This window comes from Cynocephalus volans, chromosome 6 (genome assembly GCF_027409185.1).
Source record: "Cynocephalus volans isolate mCynVol1 chromosome 6, mCynVol1.pri, whole genome shotgun sequence".
NCBI lineage: Eukaryota > Metazoa > Chordata > Mammalia > Dermoptera > Cynocephalidae > Cynocephalus > Cynocephalus volans.
Genome location: NC_084465.1, coordinates 42,386,712 through 42,409,467, shown reverse-complemented (window position 1 = coordinate 42,409,467; position 22,756 = coordinate 42,386,712). Strand labels below are relative to the sequence as shown.

At 34.9% G+C, this 22,756-nt stretch overlaps 1 protein-coding gene across 1 annotated transcript in view; it reads right to left on the bottom strand.

Annotated features, from left to right (window-relative positions):
- The window catches only part of BMT2 (base methyltransferase of 25S rRNA 2 homolog), a 98,981-nt gene that overhangs the window by 58,568 nt on the left and 17,657 nt on the right, over positions 1-22,756 (bottom strand). The window contains exon 3 of the mRNA XM_063099991.1: positions 3,411-3,581. Within this exon, the coding sequence (XP_062956061.1) occupies positions 3,411-3,581 (171 nt within the window). The remainder of the gene's footprint in view (positions 1-3,410; positions 3,582-22,756) is intronic.

The following is a 22,756-nucleotide window of genomic DNA, read 5'->3' as shown; positions in this document are numbered from 1 at the left end:
ATAAAGTACTATTTGGGAAAAACTAACACCAGCCTGAAATGACTTCAAACAAATGTAACTTGGTTGCTTACTTGATGAAAAATCACTTGATGAATTTGCCTCCCCCAGCAAAAAAAAAGAAAGGCAAAAGAATTTAGCACATATTTAGCAATTCTACATTGAAGTATGTATAGCTTTACAATTGCAACTGTTGAATATTTTCTTAAAAGGTCACATTAAAAAGCAACATCATCAGGCAACTAGATGAATTCTTCCATTTCCTACTGTCCTTAGGTTTATTTCCATCACAAGCAACTATGGCATAACTTAACCCCAAATATAGATTCAGTTCTTATCTAATGTTTATACAATCCATCAAGAACACATCAGTGTTAATTCGGATTGGGAAATGGGAAGCCTGGTTCAGTGTCTTAAGTTAAATTCTGTTGGCATTATAGAATGAGTCAGGAAGTATTCCTTATGACTATTTTCAGGAACAGACTGTACAGAAGTAATATCATTTCTTACTTAAATGTTTGATAGATTTCACCAGTGAAACCATGTGGGCCTGATGCTTTCTGTTTTGGAAGGCTATTAATTATTAATTCAATTTCTTTAATAGATACAGGCCTTTCAGATTATCTATTTCTCCTTGTGTGAATTTTAGTAGATCATGTATTTCAAGGAATTGGAACATTTCATCCAAGTTATCTAAATTGTGGGCACAGAAACGTTCATAATATTCCTTTATTTTCCTTTTACTGTCCATGAAATGCATTGTGATGGGCCCTCTTTTCATTTCTGATATTAGTAATTTGAGTGTTCCCTTTTTTTCTTGGTTAGCTGTGCTAGAGGTTTATCAATTTTATTGATGTTTTCAAAGAACAAGCTTTTCGTTTTATTGATTTCTCTACTGATTTCCTGTTTTCAATTTCATTAATTTTTGTTCTAATTTTTATTATTTCTTTTCTTCCATTTACTTAGATTTAATTTGTTCTTATTTTTCTAGTTTCCTAAGGTAGAAGCTTATTTTGTTGATTTTACATCTTTCTTCTTTTCTAATATATGTTTTCAATGCTATATATTTCCCTCTAAGTACTGCTTTCACTATATACCACAAATTTGATAAGATGTATTTTCATTTTCGTTTAGGTCAAAATACTTTTGAATCTTGAGGATTTTTGTCTGACTCATGTGTTATTTAAAGGTATGTTATTAAATCTATAAATATTTTGGGATCTTCCAGCTCTCTTTCTGTTACCGATTTCTGGTTTAATTCTATTATAGTCCGAGAGCAAACTTGCAAGATGGTCTATCTTTTCAAATTTGTTAAGGCATTGTACAGCCCAGGAGGTAGTCTATTTGGTGAGTGTTTTGAAAAAATATATTTTTAAAAAGACAGCAAAATATTTATTTTGTGTCAATTACAATTATGTGTGTGTGTGTGTGTGTGTGTGTGTGTGTGTGTGTGTATACACACACAATACTGGGGGATTGGGTTGGACACAGCTATCCTAATATTAGTCGGGATTTGGGATAAAGTTTCTAGCAGTCACATTATATACAGATTCAAAAAATGCCATATCTCAATTTTGGGTTATAGGTGATTTAAAAGTGACTCTACTAGTAACAAAAATTTGGTTTTCATGAAATGTAAGTGCAAAACAAAACAGAAGAAAGTGTCTTAACTATGTGAACGGTGCAGCCTTTTTGGAAAATGGTAGGGAGATTCCTCAAACAATTACAGATAGATCTACCATATGACCCAGCTATTCCACTGCTGGGAATATACCCAGAGGAATGGAAATCATCATACCGAAGGGATACCTGTACTCCAATGTTTATTGCAGCACTATTTACAATAGCCAAGAGTTGGAACCAGCCCATATGTCCATCATATGAGTAGATAAGGAAACTGTGGTATATATACACAATGGAATTCCACTTTGCTATAAAAAAGAATGAAATACTACCATTTGCAGCAACATGGATGGACTTAGAGAAAATTATGTTAAGTGAAACAAGTCAGGCACAGAAAGAGAAATACCACATGTTCTCACTTATCTGTGAGAGCTAAAAATAAAGAAAAAAATAAACACAAAAACAAATAAAGGGTGGGTGGGCGGAGAAGACACAACAGTCACAACAATTCCCTGAACTTAAGACAAGTGAATAGATATGATGTGGTGGGGAAGGGGTGAGAGGGATGGGGGAAAGAGGAATGGGTAAAGGGTCATGAAAATCAACTAAAATATATACTGAGAAGTTAAAAAAATAAAACAATAAAAAAAAACAAAGAAAAATGTGACACTGACTTAATAAATAAAAGAATCTCAACAATGAAATAAAGACTATGAAGAGAATGACACAGAAAAATTCTAGAATTGATACTTTGCATATGTACCTTTTTTTAAAAATCTAACTATATAATTTCTTATATTGGTCAACATTTAAAAAATATTTAAGAATGTCCATAACATCGGAGTTGTAGGATATTTAGTAAGTCATTATGCTTTAAAAGCTTTGCAATAACCTTTGAATAAAGATAAAGGTGTCTTATCCTTTCTTACTGAACTAATTAAAGATATGTTAATTCACTTTTAAATGAAATTGCTTATAACTAGATAATATTTTCAACATGGTGTAAGATCAAAGTTAACAAAGGTGATGCTACATTGATACCTACAGTTTTGAAATTGTTTAAGAGTTTAATTTCATTTTCATGGTTACTTTCAATGTCTATTAACAATGTTTCTAGAATTATTTAAGTTTAGCATTTTCAAGTGATTAATAAAATATTACTTGATACCACAAATCCATTCTGGGTTCTAGGGCATATAAATAATTTTAATACTACTAATAATTAATTGGATTATAATACTCATGTACTTACAAAATTTGTGCCTATATATGTACAAAACATTCCTAGCATGCAGATTTTCATATCAACAATAAATTAATGGCAATTGGTTCTATTAATAATTTCCCATTTTTTTCCTCTTATTTGTAATTTCTTAGTGGATAGCCACTGTAAATTAAAGTTTAATTAGATTTTGCTGTTTTGATTCTTTGTATTATAAGAATAATTATTTTAACGTTTAACAAACTATTTTTTTTATATTTAGTGAGGACAATACATGCTATAGAACCACTAATTTTCCAGATAATCTCTTAAAATTTTATGCTACATTTCTACCGAATAATATGAGGTACTTCAAAAAGTTCGTGGAAAATTGAATTAAAAGATAATATGAATCCTTCCATGAACTTTTTGATGACCCCCTCATACTACAAATCTGCATTCCTCAGCCTAACATTTTACCAGAGGAGCAAGTAACTGCCTACTACTTGGTATAAACCATTACACTATTTTACATTAACACAGCTAAGCAGAATAATGTTAATAATCGAAGCAGAAAAAGTATACTTACTCAGTTATAAATTCAGGATTTGTAAAGTTGAGGTTGGTTAAATGACCTTCAAGTTTAGAAGACTCATGCATGTTTAAGGCTGGAGTGGTCTTAGTAGCAAGTACAGCTCTTTTTTCATCTTTCTCAAGTGCTTTTCTCTTCCCACCATTTTGGAAATATTCTCTGCATACACTACAAGTCGAAATAAAGTTATATTTTAAAATACTGGCTATGAATAATAAAGTGAATGGAAAAACATTAGTTTTTATTAATCAGACTTTTAAACTTTAATGATTCCTATTATGAAAATGTCAAACAGAAGTTTGAGAAACCTGTAGCACTTTCACAACTTTTTAGTTACTATAGAACAAAAAATGATCATAGATTATGCTAAATAGATAAGAATATGTTTTATCGGGAGTATAGACATGTCTGTGTACATTTTATGGGACTTCCTTATTAACTAAAACGTAAGTTCCTCCAGAAAAGTTTTAGATAATACTGCTATTTAGTGAGAGAATCCAGAAAGAATAGTAGTTACAGTTAATTTTGAGTCAGCTTTGCTGGTAGTAAACAGATAACTCAACAGGTGTTTTGAGGTCCTTCTTGGTTTATGATAACAAAGTCTGATTGTCAATAAATTAAGAGATCATTTTTCTTTTTATTTGCTCTGAGAGAAGGGCATACAAATCTAGTTTAGGTAAAAATGGTATCCTACCATAAAGATATAGATTCAAAGAGAACAAAAATTTGAACATAATAGCAATTTTTATAACACTTGTAAATTATTCCTGTCCATCAGGAGATCATTCCCACTTGTCCCAATTCCTACGCAATTAAAATTCAGATTTTTCAAGATGTACAATTTTAAACCCATACAGTTAAGTCCACATCAGATTGCTATCCAGAATCAGAAACATATGACTGGCATATACTTACAAACATTTTTCTTAAAACTTATGATGTACCTAATATAATTGTAGGGTAAATATAATAGGACACCATACCTGGGTATGTAACAGGACAACAAATATGCACCACAGATCAACTCAAACATCTATTAGCTATTAAAGCCAAGAAACTTAAAGGAAAAAAAAGACCAGTAAGACCTATCTCTGGCCCTTATGCTTACAATTTGACAGGAGATACACACATGAAAGCAGTTAACTGATATAATTATCAAAGCTACTTAAAGTGAAGGAGCATGGAATCTGAACAAATTTTCTTTCTTTTTAGATTCTTAAAATAAATCACATTATTACTACATAGAGTTCATACTTTAATCAAAGCTACACTATTTTTTCTCCACAGACACGGCTTGGTGAAGTTCCAAAAACACATGGGAAGACAAGTAAGAATTGAAGAATTAGTTTAAAACTGGTCTCAACAAGTAGAACTACGGTCAGAGAGAACAATGTCTATTTCTCTATCACACTTACAGGATGCCATTAGTTCAACTTCAGTTTTTCTTATTTCCTATTATGTAATACTTCTTTAACTTATTCTATGTAGATTTAGTTTTAACTTTAATTATATATAGGAGTTGAAACTCATTCATATTAAGTATCTATCCTGTGGAGGCACACAGGTGATGGCAAAACAAATTGAAGAGGGCACAGTTGCTACCATCAAGCTGAGAATAGGAAGGAAACAGTTATATAACAATAAAGAATATACAATTGATAGAGATGAACAAAGATATTTATTTATCTTTGAACCTATGAAATACCTATTCCAATCTATATCAAACTAAAAACCTTTTGCACAGCAAAGGAAATGATAAACAGAGTGAAAAGACAACCTACTGAATGAGAGAAAATAGTTGCAAACTATACATCTGACAAGGGATTAATGTCTAGAATATACAAAAAACTCAAACAACTACACAGTGAAAAAAACAAATAACAATTAAAAAATGGGCAAAGGAGCTAAACAGACATTTTTGAAGAAAGACATACAAATGGGCAATAGGTACTTGAAAACATGCTCAACATCAGGGAAATGCAAATTAAAACCATATTGAGATATCATATCACCCCAATTAGACTGGCTATAATCAAAAAGACTAAGAATAACAAATGCTGGAGAAGATGCAGAAAAAGAAGAACTCCTCTTCACTGTTGGTGGGACTGTAAATTAGTACAGCCACTATGGAAAACACTATGAAGATTTCTCAAACAACTACAAATAGACCTATCGTATGATCCAGCAATCGCACGTCTGGATATATATCCAAAAGAATGAAAATCATCACTAGAAGAGATACATGCACTCCCATGTTCATCACAGCTTTACCTACAATAGCTGAGATACAGAACCAACCTAAATGTCCACTGACAGAAGACTAGATAAGGAAATTGTGGTGTATATATACACAATGAAACACTACTTAGCCATAAAAAAGAATGAAATTCTGCCATTCACAGCAATATGGATGAATTGGGAGAAAACTATGTTGAGTGAAATAAGCCAGGCACAGAGGGAAAAATACCGCATGCCCTAACTCATAATTGGGAATTAAGAGAGAAAGAAGCTCTATTTATAATAGCCAAGATATGGAACCAACCTAAATGTCCATCAATGGATGACTGGATAAAGAAAATATGGTATATATACACAAAGAAATACTACTCAGCCATAAAACAGAACGAAATTCTCCCATTTGCAGCAACATGGATGAACCTGGAGAAAATTATATGAAGTGAAATAAGCCAGGCACAGACAGAAAAATACTGCATGTCCTCACTGATAAGTGGAAGCTAAGAGAGAAAGCAAGGAAGGAAAGAAAGACCACAGTGGTGCGTTGGACTTGCAGGGGGAGATAACAGACCTAGGGTTGCTGGGGGAGAGATTGGGAGGGGCAGTTGGGAAGAGGTTGGGTGGGGGACACAGGGAACAACTGCAATTTGAGGTGGTGGGCATACTCATAGTATTGATCTGGTCATCTCATCTTGGGCACAGGTGGTGATGGTCAGTTCTGTGCCCTATGAATATGTATAATCAATTAAAAAAAGAATAAAATAAAATCATTATGATAAAACAGATAAATGAAACATAATGTTAAGAAAATAAAAAAGAAAGATGAGTAGGAATAAATCAGGCAAGGAAGAATGTTGAGGAGGGGAGGCTTTCCAGCAGAGGATAGCACAAGCAAATGTAAAACAGAGAAAAGTAGACTGGATCCTGCAGAGACGTACCTCAGTTCAAAGCAGGTAATATTTAAAGTACCAGGCAGAAAATGGATGGACGGAGAGATGGATTCACAAGTGAAAAAGCTCTTAGACCAGCACACATATAGAGAGGAGTGGTAGTCAGATGACACTGGAGAGGTAAGCAGCTTCAGATCATGCAAGACCCACAGGTCAATTAAAACATGTAGCCTCTACAAATACAATCTTATGACAGAAAGCAGTTCAGTGGCTCCCTGGAGCTGGGGGTGGAGGTGAGTGCAAAGGGATACAGGAGAGCTTTCTGCAGTTATAGAAATGTTCTATATCTTGATAGTGGTGGTGGGTACATAAGTGTAAACAATTGTAAATACCCACTGAACTGTATACTAGAATGGGTGCATTTTGTATATAAATTATACCTCAATAAAGTTGATAAGAAAAGTAGGCTTTACCAACTTGAAACTAATACTAAAATAATGCCTCCATCATATAGCATTTCACTAAGACATAAAGCACAAGAGTAAAAAACTTGCTTACCTGTCTATTAGGTAGAACCATATTAATCTGCTTATATTCAACAGTTCTGGAGCCACAAAAATTGCAATTAGATGTGGTTCAACCTAATAGTTACCAAGAAACTTGGCAGTAACACACTTAAAGGGCTAGAATTCCAGGTTATCACAGAGTAACAGCCAACTAAATTACAATCTCCCCACACATCCTCAAAAAACAAAAACAAAAAAACAACACAAATCATTAGAGAGAGTAAATAAAAGCATTTACAGTTCATGCTTATGGTATAACTAGAAAATGGAGAACAACACTTAATTTTACATTGAGGAAATAAAAATTTAAGACCAACCGAATTGGCTTTGGAGCCCACTCAAGTAGAGAGTCAAATAAGGACTCTATAAAAGAGAGGAAGATATGATAAGGTCTTAGAGGTGGAAAAGTCAGATAACACAACTAAGATTCACCACCAAGATGGGGTCAACTCTGAGTGGGGAAATCCTAAGAAAGGATTTGGGACCTAGTGAATCAAAGCATTGCCACTGTTAGTTCAAAAGGAAGAAGTCTGGAAAGTATATGAGAAGGGCTGTCCCCAAAGATGACAGTCTTGACAAGACAGTGCTGGGGGTGGGGGAGAAGGCATCTTGAAAATGGGAGGTGTTTCTGGAAGCATGGTGATAAAGGGAAATAATGAAGTAGCTAAAGATAAGAACTCTACTGAGATGCCTAATATGTTAAAAAATCATGTCAGATTAAAAGAAGAGAGTAAGTAATTTCCATTTGTGTTTGTAGTAATCAAACAGGGTCCTTGGGAATTAAGAACCAAAGTAAACCACCCAAACCCACCCTGCCCCCACTACATCTACAGAAACTCCAATATAAAGAATACAGTACAGAAGGTACATAAGAGAAGCACCTAATGAACCCAGCAACCACAGAGTTTTCAGCCATTAAAAATTGTCAAAATCACAAATACAGTCATAAAAGAGAAGAAAACTGGAATGTATCACTTCAAATTAAGTTAGCAATTGTAAATGTAAAAAGAACACTTCAAATTTGAAATTAAAAAAACTCAGGATAAAGAACGAAATAAGAAGAGAGATATTCTATGTTCATGGACACTTAGACTCAATATTGTCAAATGTTAAGTTCTTCCCAACTTGATCTACAGTTTCAATACAATCCCAATCAAAATCCCAGCAAGTGGTTTTGTGGATATTGACAAACTGATTCTAAAGTTTATATGGTGTATTAGTCAGAGTTCTTCAGAGAAAGAGAACTCTGTGTGTGTGTGTGTGTGTGTGTGTGCGCATGCGTGCGCGTGTGTGCAGAAAGAGAGACAGAGAGAGAAAGACAGACAGACATAGATAGAGATCTAGATATATACAGATATCTAGAAAGAGATTTCTTTTAAGGAACTGGCTCATGTGATTATGGAGGCTAAGATGTCCCATGATCTGTTGTCTGTAAGCTAGATAACATGGAAAGCTGGTGTTATAGTTCCAGTGCATGTCGAAAGGCCTGAGAACCAACTGTACACGTTCTAGTCCAAGTCCAAAGGCCTAAGAACCAAGAGTGTCAATAATGTAAGTTCCAGTCTGAGGACGGGAGAAAACTGATGTCTCTATGCAAGCAGTCAAGCAGAGAGCAAGAGAGTGGACAGGCACAGAGGGAATTCTTCCTTCCTCTACTTTTTTGTTCTATTCAGGCCATCAACAGATTGGATGCTGCTCACCCACATTGGAGGTTTACTCAGTCTATCAATTCAAATGTTAATCTCATCCAAACACACCTTCACAGACACACCCAGAAATAATGATTAGCCAAACATCTGGGCACCTCATGATCTGGTCAAGTTGTAAATAACATTCCATAACATAAAATTAAGTATCACATATGGAGAGGCAGAAGACCAGAATAGCTAATACAATATTGGAGAAGTAGTTCTTGAAGGACTAACACCACCAACTTCAAGCATTACTGTAATGCTACAGTAAACAAGACATTGTGGTATATTGGCAAAAGAACAGACAAATGGATCAGTGGAACAGAACAGAAAGCCCAGAAACAGAGCCACAATAATACGAGGGTACTTCAAAAAGTTCATAGAAAGATTAGTAATACCTTTCAATTCTACTTTTCCACGAAAATTTTGAGGTACCCTAGTATAGTCAACTGATCTTTGACAAAGGAGAAAAAAGATAATCTTTTCAATAAGTCATGTACCGGACATCCATGTAAAAAAAGAACCTAGATGCAGACCTTATACCTTTCACAACAATTAATTCAAAATGGATCACAGACCTAAATGTAAAATGCAAAACTATAAAATTTCTAGAAGATAACATAGGAGAAAATCTAGATGGACTTGGGTATAGTGATGACTTTTTAAATTTGACACCAAAGCATGATCCATGGAAGAAAGAATTGATAAACCAAACTTCATTAGAAGTTTTTGCTCTGTGAAAGACACTGTCAAAAGAATGAAAAAAGCCACAGATGGCAAGAAAATACTTGCAAAAGACATATAATAAACAACTGTTATTCAAAATATACAAAGAATTCTTAAAAGTCAACAATAACAAACAACCTGATTAAAAAATGGGTAAAAGACCTGTACAGACACCTCACCAAAGAAGATATGCAGATGTCAAATAAGCATATGAAAAGATACTCCATATCGTACATCACTAGGAAAAACAAAACAACAATGAGATAGCAATATGTATATATTAGAAGGGATTAGAAGGTATACACATAGATACAAAATTCAGAATACTAACACCACCAAATGTACCAGAATGTGGAGCAACAAGAACGCTTACTCATTGCTGATGGGAATGCAAATAGTATAGCCATGTTGGGAGACAGTTTAGCAGTTTCTTACAAAACTGAACATACTCATACTTTACAATCCAACAATCAGGCTCCTTGGTATCTATCCAAAGGAGGTAAAAACTTATGTCCACACAAAGACCTGCATATGGATGTTTATAGAAGCTTTTTTCATAATTACCCAAACTTGAAAGCAACCAAGATGTCCTTCCATAGGTAGATGGATAAACTATGGTACATCCAGACAATGAAATATTATTCAGTGATAAAAAGAAATATGCTCTCAAACCATCAAAAACCACGGAGGAAGCTTAATTGCATATTACTAAGTGGAAGAAGCCAATATGAAAAAGCTATAAACTGTATGATTACTTGACATTCTGAAAATGGCAAATTATGACAGTAAAAATATCAGTGGTTGTGGGGGGAGGGGAGGATGAAGGGATGTACAGGCGGATCACAGAGGATTTTTAGGCAGTAAAACTATTCTGTATGATACTATAATGGTAGATACATGTCATTATACATTTTTCAAAATCCATAGAATGTACAACACCAAGAGTGAACCCTAATGTAAACTATGAACTTTGAGTGATAATGATGTGTCAACGTAGGTTCAACAATTATAACAAATGTACCACTCTGGTATGAGATGTTGATAGGAGGGGAGCCTGTGCAGGGGGTTGGGGGGACAAGTTATACATGGGAACTCTGTACTTTCTGCTCATTTTTCTTGTGATCCCACTGCTCTAAAAAATAAAGTCTAAATGAAAGAGAAACAAGCAAACCAGCCTTGGGATAGATATGTATCTCCTGATGTATTACACTGAGAAGAAGGCAACATCACCTATATAATAGCCTTGCTAATGATGTGCTTAACTTGAATCTAATCACAAAAAACACAACCATACAAAACTAAAATGTGAGACAGTCTATAAAACTTTGACTTTAAAAAAATGGTCAATTCATTTTTAAAAAAAGAAAAGAAAGAAATAGGTGGAGAATTTTTCTAGAATAAAGGAAACCAAACAGGCTTAACAACTCAGTGTAATGAGTTATCCCTGATGGGATCCTGGATGAAAATAAAATCTAGCTATAAAGGACATTATTGTGAAAACTGGGGAAATTTGATAATAGACTGCATGTTAGTTATACATATAGAGATGGTAAATTTCTTGAGTGTGATAGTTTTATTGTGGTTATGGAGAAGAATGTTCTTAGGTGGTAACACTGAAGTATTCAGGAGTAAAAATGTGATTTCTGCAACTGACTCTCAAGTGGTTCATCAGAAAGCAAAGGAAAAAGAGGGTGGGTAGGAGAGAAGGGAAACAAGATACAAAATAAGACTACCTTTTTTTTTCAAAAACTGAAGGAACGAAAGTGAGTCAAGGATTTTATATCCAGCCAAGTTGTGCATCTTGTAACAAAACTATAGAAAACGAGTTTTTGGTACACAAGAACTCAGGGAAATCATAATTGTGTTTTTTAAAGAATCTACCAGAAGATGAACTTCATCCATGAGATGATTGGGAAATGTTGGTGAAGAGGCTGGTAATGAATAAAAAGCATTAAATGAATAAAAAAGGATACCTTATGATGCTAAAGGCCACTTCCCAATGAAGATGTCAGTTATAAATACTTGTGCCGTTTATCATAGTGAGATAGGAGGTGCTCAGTTTCCATGGGTTCAGATTTCAGGACACACCCGTAGCTTTCAAGCCACTCCCCAAGGCCTCAGGCCCCTCTGCTAGGCCCTCCCCTAGAAGAGAGTCATTGTTTCTTATTGCCCCTACTTTAAACCACAGGGGGCAGACTTATGCAAATCCAGTGGCTGAGTATGCTTAGTAAAGAGGAGTTTATCCAGATTTATGGAATCCTAATGGCCGAACATCCTCAGTAAAGTGAAATTTACCCTTTGAATGACCTTCCACTGAAGGTGCTAGAGAGCATGGAACACATTTGAATATATTTGGTGGGGCCGAGCCCGTGGCGCACTCGGGAGAGTGCCGCGCTGGGAGCGCAGCGACGCTCCCGCTGCGGGTTCGGATCCTATATAGGGATGGCCGGTGCACTCACTGGCTGAGTGCTGGTCACGAAAAAGCCAAAAAAAAAAAAAAATGAATATATTTGGTGCATATGGTGAAGTCTAACCAATGAGCACGATCTAAAAGAGACCAACTGAGCATGTGCCAGACTAGATTATATCACGGAGAACCACCTCATTTGAATATTCATTAGATATCATGAATATGTATTAGATAGCACAACTTAAAAAGCTAAATCCTAGTAGAAGGCAGGGCTGTTGCACACTCTCTTTGGGGCTAGCCTGCAGTTCTCCTGATGTGTGTATTTCTTACCTTTTTGTATCAAACTTGCCTTTGGCAGGCTGCTGTTCACTGTAGAGCCAGCATGCACTTTGTCTGTGAATGTGTATTTCTTACTTTTGTATTAAACTTGGTGTGGGCCCTGCTCAGTCTCTGGAGCTAGGTGGCACTTTCTCTGTGAAATCTGTATATCTTGTTATATTAAACGTATCACTTTCTACTGTGACTCTGCTCTTGAATTCTTTTCTGTGGCAGGGTCAAGAACCTGGTAAGAGGACAGGGTGGGTTTAGGTTGGCTATCAGGCCTCCCCAGACCTTCTCCTCCCATATCAAAAGCAGCCATCTTCACAAAGCAGAAATTCCAGATTTATGAAGAAACAGACACAGAACTTAGAAAAGTTCCCTAACAACAGGGCACTTTAATACCCCACTCTCAATCAAATGAATGAAAAATAAGTAAGGTTACATAAGTCCTAAAAAATAAAATAACATTTTGCTGATTATAACACCAAGGTTACAGGTTCAGATCCCTATACCAGCCAGTAGCCAACCCCCACCCCCAAAATATATAATAAGGTTTACTTTGTCACTAGAAGATGAACTTTCCACTCTAATAGAGAGTATAGCTTTTCAAGTGCCCATGAAATATTTGCAAAAATTACCATATTGTACTTTCTTCTAGTACTTGTATGATTTTATTTTTTACATTGAGATCTCTGACCTATTTGGAATTCAAATCTGGTGTTTATTGTGAAGTACTGATCTACATTTTTCCCCCAAATAGTTATCCATTTCTCCAACAAATTTACTTTTTCTCCAGGGACACATGATATACAAAGTTTCCCCAGTTAGTTGTTTTATACTCTCTGTTATGTTCCATTGTGTATATCATTTACCCATGCCTAATACTATTTTCATCACAAAGCTTACACCTGTAGTGCTATTCCATAGCATCTTCCCCCCCTGCTTTCCCACACAATTCTTCTTTCTCAGGGTTTTCTTGATTATTTTGTTTTTGTTTTTTTCCCACATGTACTTTAGAATCAACTGGCCCAAAAAAACTTTAAAAATTAGTTTTATTGGGATTACATTAATTTTTTATAAACTGGAAAAATTTGACATCCTCATAATGCTGAATCATCCTATCCCATGAAAAAGATGGGGTTTTTCCATTTGTTCTAGTATACTTTTAAGTCACCAATGTTTTAAGGTTTTCTGTATAGTGATTATGCACATTTCTTGTTGTGTCTATTCCTAGGTATTTTATCATTTTTGTTGCTGTTCCATTATACATTCTAATAGGCTACTGTTTGTATGAATGAATAACATAATAATTCCTATAGTCTAGAAATCAGGAAAGCTTTTCCAAGATAATCAAAATCGAGAAGCAATAAAAGAAGAGGCTGATATATCTGACCATGTTAAAACAAAAATCTTCTGCATGGCAAAACTTATAAACAACGTCAAAGACAAACGACACATATCTGTGAATTACATAAAGAGCTCTTAAAAAAAAAAATCAACAAAAAAGGATCAGAAACCAACAGGAAAAAAGGTGTTAAAAACATGATCACATAATTTGAAGAAAAAAAGAAAGGCAAATGATTCCTAAATATATGAAAAGGTGCTCAACCTCATTCATAAGAGAAATGCAAAATAAATCTACACAGAGATACCAATTCCCATCTATGAGACTGGCAAAAATGCAACAGTTGGGTGACATATTCTGCTGATGAAGTTATGGAGAAATAGGTATTCTCATATTTTTGGCCGTGGAATAGCAAAATGACATAATCTCTACAGAGGGCAATTTTACAATATCTAACAAAATGACATATGCATTTACTCTTTTACCCTGTAATTCCACACCTAAGAATCTACAAAAATACAAAACAAACAAGCACAAGTTTATTCATTAAAGCACTACTTGTAACAGCAAAAGGTTGTAATTATAACTCATGAAAATGAGGAAGATATCTATATACCCGTCATGGTTAATTTTAAGTGTCAACTGGACTAAGCCACAAAGTGCCCAGATAATTGGTCAGACATTCTGGGTGTTTCTTTGAGGGTGTTCTGGATGTGATTAACATTTAAATTGGTAGACTGAGCAGATTGCACTCCCTCATGTAAGTGGGCCTCATCATGAATAGAACAAAAAAGGCTAACCCTCCCCTGAATAATTAGAGAGAATACCTCCTGCCTGATGACCTTTGAACCAGGATCAACTTTTTCCTGCCTTTAGACTCAAACTGAAACATCAGTTCTTACTGGGTCTAGAGACTGCAGGTTTTTACTAGAAGTATACCATCTGTTCTCCTGGTTCTCCACCTTGTCGACTCACCCTGCAGCCTTGGGACTTATCAGACTCTGTAATAGTGTGAGCCAATTCTTTATAACAGATCTCTTACTAGACATACACACACACACACGCACACACCCCGCCCTATTACTTCTGTTTCTCTGGAGACCCCTGACCAGTACAATACCAAATGGAGTGATTTCATGATATACAAGGCTACTTCAAAAAGTTAATGGAAAAAGAGAATTAAAAGATAATACAAATCTTCCCACGAACTTTTTGAAGTACCCTTGTATTACTAAGTAAAAAAAAGAAAGGTGCAGAACAGAGTATCTAACAGTATATAACATTGCTACCACTTGTAGAGATAAGAAAGGATGAATATATGTACATATGTGTTTGTGTGTGTGTGCCTGAATTTGTTTATTTTTGCAAAAAGAAACACTAGTAGGATAAGCAAGAAACAAATAAAAATGGTTACCTATACAAGGCAGGGGTAAGTAAATAAAAACTAAAATAAAATTAAGAATGGAAGGGAACCTTTTGAGTATATCTTTTTGTAAAGTTTTGGCTTTTGAACCACGTAAAAATTCTATATTCTACAAAATTTTAAAAAGGGTAAAAAACCATAAAACTGAAACCAATTATATCACAAATTGGTAATATAATCACACAAAACAGAACTGTTTCAAGCAAATTTTAAACACAGTATTCTGACCCTTGGTGGGGAATGTTCTAAAGATAAAAGAACTCTTAAATTTCATTCAGCCATTTATTTCCAGAAGACTGGTATTACAATTTTGAAACCATTTTATATAAATTGTAGGATAAGGCAATTGTGTAAAAGAAGAGATACAAATACAAAACAAAGAATTAAGCAAAAATCCTATAATGTTAAATATGAATAGAAAATATCAATTATGAATTTAAGAATTATGAAAATAAGAATTATGAATTTATGTACATGTGTTTCAGTTGCCTGTACTTTTGTAGTCTCACTCAAAAAAGCGCTGCCCACTCCCATTTCACGTAGTGTTTCCCCTATGTTTTCTTCTAGTATTTTCACAGTTTGGGGTCTTAAATTCATGTCTTTGGTCCATTTTGAGTTGACTTTTGTGTACGATAAAAAAAAGGGGTCTAGTTTCAATGAGATATCATTGCACTCCAGTTAGAATGGCTATTATCAACAAGACAAAAAAGAACAAATGCTGGCAAGGATGAGGAGAAAAAAGAACTCTCCTACATTGCTGGTGAGAGCGTAAATTGGTACAGCCACTGTGGAAAACAGTATGAAGGTTCCTCAGAGAACTAAAAATAGATCTATCCTACAATCCAGCTATCACACTACTGGGTATATACCCAAAGGAAATGAAATTAATATATATATATGTCAAAAAGACACCTGCACTCCTATGTTCACTGCAGCACTATTCACAATAGCTAACAGAATCAATCTAAATGTCCATGAATGGATGAATAGATTAAAAAAACTGGTATATATACATACCGGAATACTTACTACTCAGCTATTAAAAAAATGGTATCATCATTTACAGCAACATGGATGGAACTGGAAACCATTAAGTTAAATGAAGTAAGTCACAAAAAGACAAATACCACGTATCACTCATATGTGGAATCTACCAAAAAAAAAAAAAAAAAAAAGTGGTTCTCATAGAAATAGAGGGTAGAATAATGGTTACTAGAGGCAGGGGGTGGTGGGCAGAAGGTAAAGTGATGGAGTGACTACTAGGTACAAAACTACAAAACTATGCTATCTACCTAAGTGAATCATTATGCAGTACATGCATGTATTGAAACAACATACTGTATCCCACAAATATGTATAAGTAAAGGTTAAAATTTTTAAAAAGACTATATTTATAGATGAGACTATGTATCATATAGTCTTTTAATTTTTTTCACTGTACATGTGTATGGGGTACTGTTTATTGTTTCAATACATACATATATTGTATAATGTATATAGTATGTAGTCTTATATTTAAATATATATATATATTTGCTTTTTCTAATTCCCTTCACCAGAAAGATGTAGAAGAAATGACACCCAGCAGCACATCTAGTGTCCAGATCTTACTTTCTAAATGCCATTTTCCACTAAAAGAAACTAGGACTCCCTGAAGAAACAGACTGATCCTAGGTCTTTGGCAGGGAAAGTAAAGACTCATCATGCACTAGATAGCAAGAAAGTGCTCATATGTGATATTAGTAAACAGAAGCCAGCTTTGACTTGGTACCTACTGATATGGAATTATTTGAATCCCCTTGTCCCCCAAAATGACGATGAGAAAATGGAATAAATAAAAATCCAAGAGGTTACAGTGATATTCCAAAAATTTTTAAAAAACCAAAAACAATCTCATTTGTCATGAGTGTAACTGAACTTTACACCAATTACTTATTGTGAAAATTGGTAATTAAACAGAAAGAATGGCATATATATTTTTACCTAGTCTTTCTGGAGAATATGTAATCATTCCCAGTTCATAAAGGAAAGCTCTTATTTACAAAAGGATGCTAAATAATAAATGCCAAGAAATGATACAATTTTGAAAATCATTATTTTGCTATTCCAAATGAAATATTTAATAAATGAAAGTTAAACTGTGAGATGAAAGACTGCTGGGAGACAGGATTGATCCACATTACTTGTTAATTGTAAAGGGAAAACATAAGTTTACAATGGAAGGATCTAGTAGGTCTCCTACTTAACCAAATGACAAAATTTAGCATCTCTAATAGTGGAACAATCTCACAATAAGAATCTACTAATATGATGCAATGTGAAGTACAGAGCTTTACCTAATAGATATTTTTGCAAAAATATCTAACCTGAATCAACCCTTTAGATCCAAATTTCAGTTTACAAGAAATAAATGAGATTGAAGAAATAGTTAAATGGCACCATGAGAAAAAAATCAGATAAATCCTAACTGCAGGACACAAAGCTAGTTTTGGATTAGGAGATATACTATCATAACAGCCCCCTGGTTCTGCTTACCTAGAAAAAATATACTATACAATCAAAAAAACAAAGTATTAAAAAGAAATCAAGACAGCTGAGGATGCAAAGAGATCTAACAGAACTAAATTGCAGAGGACAAGCCCTTCCTAACTGAGAAGGGATCACAGCTACTAGGGACACTTGTTGAATGGTAGTTGAGCAGCAGAGAACCAAGCTTTCCAGGGTAGAAGGCCTCTGCTGGATTAAAGGGAAACCAACATAGCTTTTAAGGGCTGATTAGCTGGTTGACAGACAGGAATGTTCAGATAGCAACGTTTAAGAAACCTAAATGCAGAGATAATTCTCCCCATTCTCTTTCTGATTCTCCCCATATGTCTTTTTATGAGTACGTGAAGGCAGTGGCAACACTGAAGGCTGGGAGTGGGACTAAAAAGCAAATAAAGATCTCTGCACTCTTCACTGGGTTTAGGTCCCAGGGTTCTGAGAGAGGGTTGCACCTGTAATACACATAAAACAGGATTCACTCACTCACAAAGCCATCTGAAAACAGGGTGAACTGAAACTATCTAAAGAGGTAATCCAGTTCCAACCCAGCTCAACTACTGATGAGATCAAAGTGTTTAGTCTCTCATTCTCGCTGCCTGTCACAAAAGAAACAGACCCACAGATAAGACATATATATGTTAGAATAAGCGGACATGGCCTTTAAAATAACTATTATAAATTCATTTTTAAAAATAGAGAAAAAATCAAATAAATATAAAAAAATCAAAATATAAAAAAAAATAAAATATACAGAATTTCAACAGAAAAATGAAACCTCTAAAGAGCTAAATTATTATAAAAAAATTGAGAAAAATATCTTAAAAACATCTCTCTTAGCAATCAGTAAGATGAAAAGCCAAGAAAGAAAAAGCAATGAAGATATATAGAATATTGGAACAATGCTATTAATCATCGTGAATCAATAATCACAAAATACAGAATACGGTATATTCTCCCAATCAACTGACATTTTCCCAAAACTCAATGTTATGGAAAAAAAAAACAAGAACCTAAAGAGATGTAACCAACAAATGCAATGTATGAGCCTGGATTGAATTTAGAAAATGATAAATTCTGGGCCGGCCCATGGCTCACTTGAGAGAGTGTGGTGCTGATAACACCAAGGCCACGGGTTTGGATCCCAATATAGGGATGGCCGGTTAGCTCATTTGGGAGAGTGTGGTGCTGACAACACCACGTCAAGGGTTAAGATCCCCTTACTGGTCATCTTTAAAAAAAAAAAAAAAAAGAAAGAAAATGATAAATTATAAAATACTGCACATTTTGAACATAATAAGAAAAATCTGAATTTATGAAGTAGATATTTTAGGAAATTATTGTTAATTATCTTAATGTGATGATGGTGTTGCAATTATGTAGAAGAATTTCCTTAGTCACAGGAGATGTGTGCTGATATATTTAGGGATGGAATGCCATGTTATCGGCAATTTACTTTCTTTCTTTTTTTTTTTTTTTTTTAATTTTATTTTGTCGATATACATTGTGGCTGATTATTGCTCCCCATCACCAAAACCTCCCTCCCTTCTCCCTCCCCCCCTCCCCCCCAACAATGTCCTTTCTGTTTGCTTCTCGTATCAACTTCAAATAATTGTAGTTGTTATATCTTCTTCCCCCCCCCCCCGGTTTGTGTGTGTGTGTGTGTGTGTGTGTGTGTGTGTGTGTGTGTGTGTGAATTTATATATTAATTTTTAGCTCCCACCAATAAGTGAGAACATGTGGTATTTCTCTTTCTGTGCCTGACTTGTTTCACTTAATATAATTCTCTCAAGGTCCATCCATGTTGTTGCAAATGGCAGTATTTCATTCGTTTTTATAGCTGAGTAGTATTCCATTGTGTAGATGTACCACATTTTCCGTATCCACTCATCCGATGATGGGCATTTGGGCTGGTTCCAACTCTTGGCTATTGTAAAGAGTGCTGCGATAAACATTGGGAAACAGGTATACCTTCGACTTGATGATTTCCATTCCTCTGGGTATATTCCCAACAGTGGGATAGCTGGGTCGTATGGTAGATCTATCTGCAATTGTTTGAGGAACCTCCATACCATTTTCCAAAGAGGCTGCACCATTTTGCAGTCCCACCAACAATGTATGAGAGTTCCTTTTTCTCCGCAGCCTCGCCAGCATTTATCGTTCATAGTCTTTTGGATTTTAGCCATCCTAACTGGGGTTAGATGGTATCTCAATGTGGTTTTGATTTGCATTTCCCGGATGCTGAGTGATGTTGAGCACTTTTTCATATGTCTGTTAGCCATTTGTATATCTTCCTTAGAGAAATGCCTACTTAGCTCTTTTGCCCATTTTTTAATTGGGTTGCTTGTTTTCTTCTTGTACAGTTGTTTGAGTTCCTTATATATTCTGGATATTAATCCTTTGTCAGATATATTTTTTGCAAATATTTTCTCCCACTCTGTTGGTTGTCTTTTAACTCTTTTAATTGTTTCTTTTGCTGTGCAGAAGCTTTTTAGTTTGATATAATCCCATTTGTTTATTTTTCCTTTGGTTGCCCGTGCTTTTGGGGTCGTATTCATGAAGTCTGTGCCCAGTCCTATTTCCTGAAGTGTTTCTCCTATGTTTTCTTTAAGAAGTTTTATTGTTTCAGGGTGTATATTTAAATCCTTAATCCATTTTGAGTTGATTTTAGTATACGGTGAGAGGTATGGATCTAGTTTCATTCTCCTGCATATGGATATCCAGTTATCCCAGCACCATTTGCTGAAGAGGCAGTCCCTTCGCCACTGAATAGGCTTGGTGCCTTTGTCAAAGATCAGCTGACAGTAAGTGTGTGGGTTGATTTCTGGATTCTCTATTCTATTCCATTGGTCAGTGTGTCTGTTTTTATGCCAGTACCATACTGTTTTGGTTATTATAGCTTTGTAGTATAGCTTAAAGTCAGGTAGTGTTATGCCTCCAGCTTTATTTTTTTTGCTCAGCATTGCTTTGGCTATGCGTGGTCTTTTATTGTTCCATATAAATGTCTGGATAGTTTTTTCCATTTCTGAGAAAAATGTCTTTGGAATTTTGATGGGGATTGCACTGCCAGTATCATCCTGAATGGGGAAAAGCTGAAAGCTTTTCCTTTAAGAACAGGAACTAGACAAGGATGCCCACTCTCACCACTCCTATTCAACATAGTGTTGGAAGTACTAGCCAGAGCAATCAGAGAAGAGAAGGAAATAAAGGGCATTCAGATTGGAAAAGATGAAGTCAAACTGTCCCTGTTTGCAGATGACATGATCCTATATATCGAACAGCCTAAAACCTCTACAAAAAAACTGCTGGAATTGATAAATGATTTCAGCACAGCAGCAGGATACAAAATCAACACACAAAAATCAGTAGCATTTCTTTTCTCCAATAGTGAACATGCAGAAAGAGAAATCAAGAAAGCCTGCCCACTTACAATAGCCACCAAAAAAATAAAATACTTAGGAATTGAGTTAACCAAGGAGGTGAAAAATCTCTATAATGAGAACTACAAACCACTGCTGAGAGAAATTAGAGAGGATACAAGAAGATGGAAAGATATCCCATGCTCGTGGATTGGAAGAATCAACATAGTGAAAATGTCCATACTACCCAAAGTGATATCGGCAATTTACTTTCAAATTAGTTCAGGAAATAATGTGTTTATATGTTTTTCTTAAGATTACTTCGCATAGTAAAAAATTGTTTTACCATATCTTGCCATTGCTCTTTTTCAGTTGTCTGACCTAAATTCTTAATGTTTTTTCCAGCAGTTTCACTCAAAAATGACCTCTTTCAGAACACATATGTAAGCACAATAACGGTTGATAAAACACAAAATCAAGGGAAAAGAAAAAGTGAAGTGTGAGGCAGATTCATTATTCAAGTACAAGGTACAAGCAAATGTTCCTTTGAGAATACCACATATTAAATAAAGTTTAAGGGCTTGCCTGATGCACTGGAATATTAATTTGAAAGAAGAACTGCTAAAAGCCAAGAATGATGGTCTTAAACGAAACTGTTGATTTTCTGACCGGATTACGGCATTTCTTTCTGTTACAAGGGAAATATTTGGTTCTGTAGTACACCTCATTTTGTGTTTCTTAGCTTGAGGAGAAAAACCATATATTCTGATGTATATCTTGTAGAACAGTCAGATTTATAAAATTTTCTCTCCAGAACCAAGCAAATAAAACCATATATTAAATTCCAAGCATCCTATTTCCTATTATTCTGGCTCCTTCTTTTGGTCCTCCAACTGCACAGTCCTTTGACTCCACAATCCACTTATGTTACCAGCTTTTCACTGCTCTCACCCACCTCTTATTTTCAGCTTCTTTGTACAAATCATCACAATCACCACAACGTATATACACCATCATCTCCCTTGCCCCTTTATTGAGTTAGTATACTTATTTGTGCATTAATCCTACTACACTTCCTGTCCACTCACTATCTCACTTTCCAAGAAAACTGCTTAACTCTAACCTTGTGCCTTGATTACTGCAGTAGTCTCTTAACTGTTTTCCTTATTTATACCCCTGCCCTTCCTATGTTCTTAACACAGCAATTAATTCTCAAGAATTCTCGATACATTGTAAAAAGTTAATAAAATCCTGTCACTCCTTTTGTCTAAACATCTAATGACTTCCTATCTCAGAATAAAAGCCAATGTCTTTGCAATGGTCCACAAGATCCTACAAAATCTAGCTGTTCATTATCTTGTTTTCTACCACTCTCCTTCTCTCATTCTGCTCTAGCCACACTGGTTTTGCTGTTTCTGAAACATGCCAGTATGCTTCTGCCTCAAGGCCTTTGGACTTGTTAGGGCTGGCATGCTTTCTCACTTCATTCATGTCTTTTGTGCATATGACTTCACTGCGACCTTCTCTATCTTACTTAAAATTGTTTTATTTTTCCTTGCTTTATTTTTCTCATGTACTTATCCATTATCTGACCTAGAATACATTTAATTAATATATTGTTTCTTGCCTCTTACTCCCACTAGCATGTAAACTCCACTACAGCAAGCATTTTGTGTGTTTGGTTGATTTTGTACTCCCAGTGCCTAAAATGTGACTGGTACAGAGTAGACAATCAATAAATATTATTTATTAAATGAATAAATAAAAGAACAAAGTTAAAATACATATTTTTTTGTGGATTATGTGTTGAATGAATACAATATGCATTATTACGTG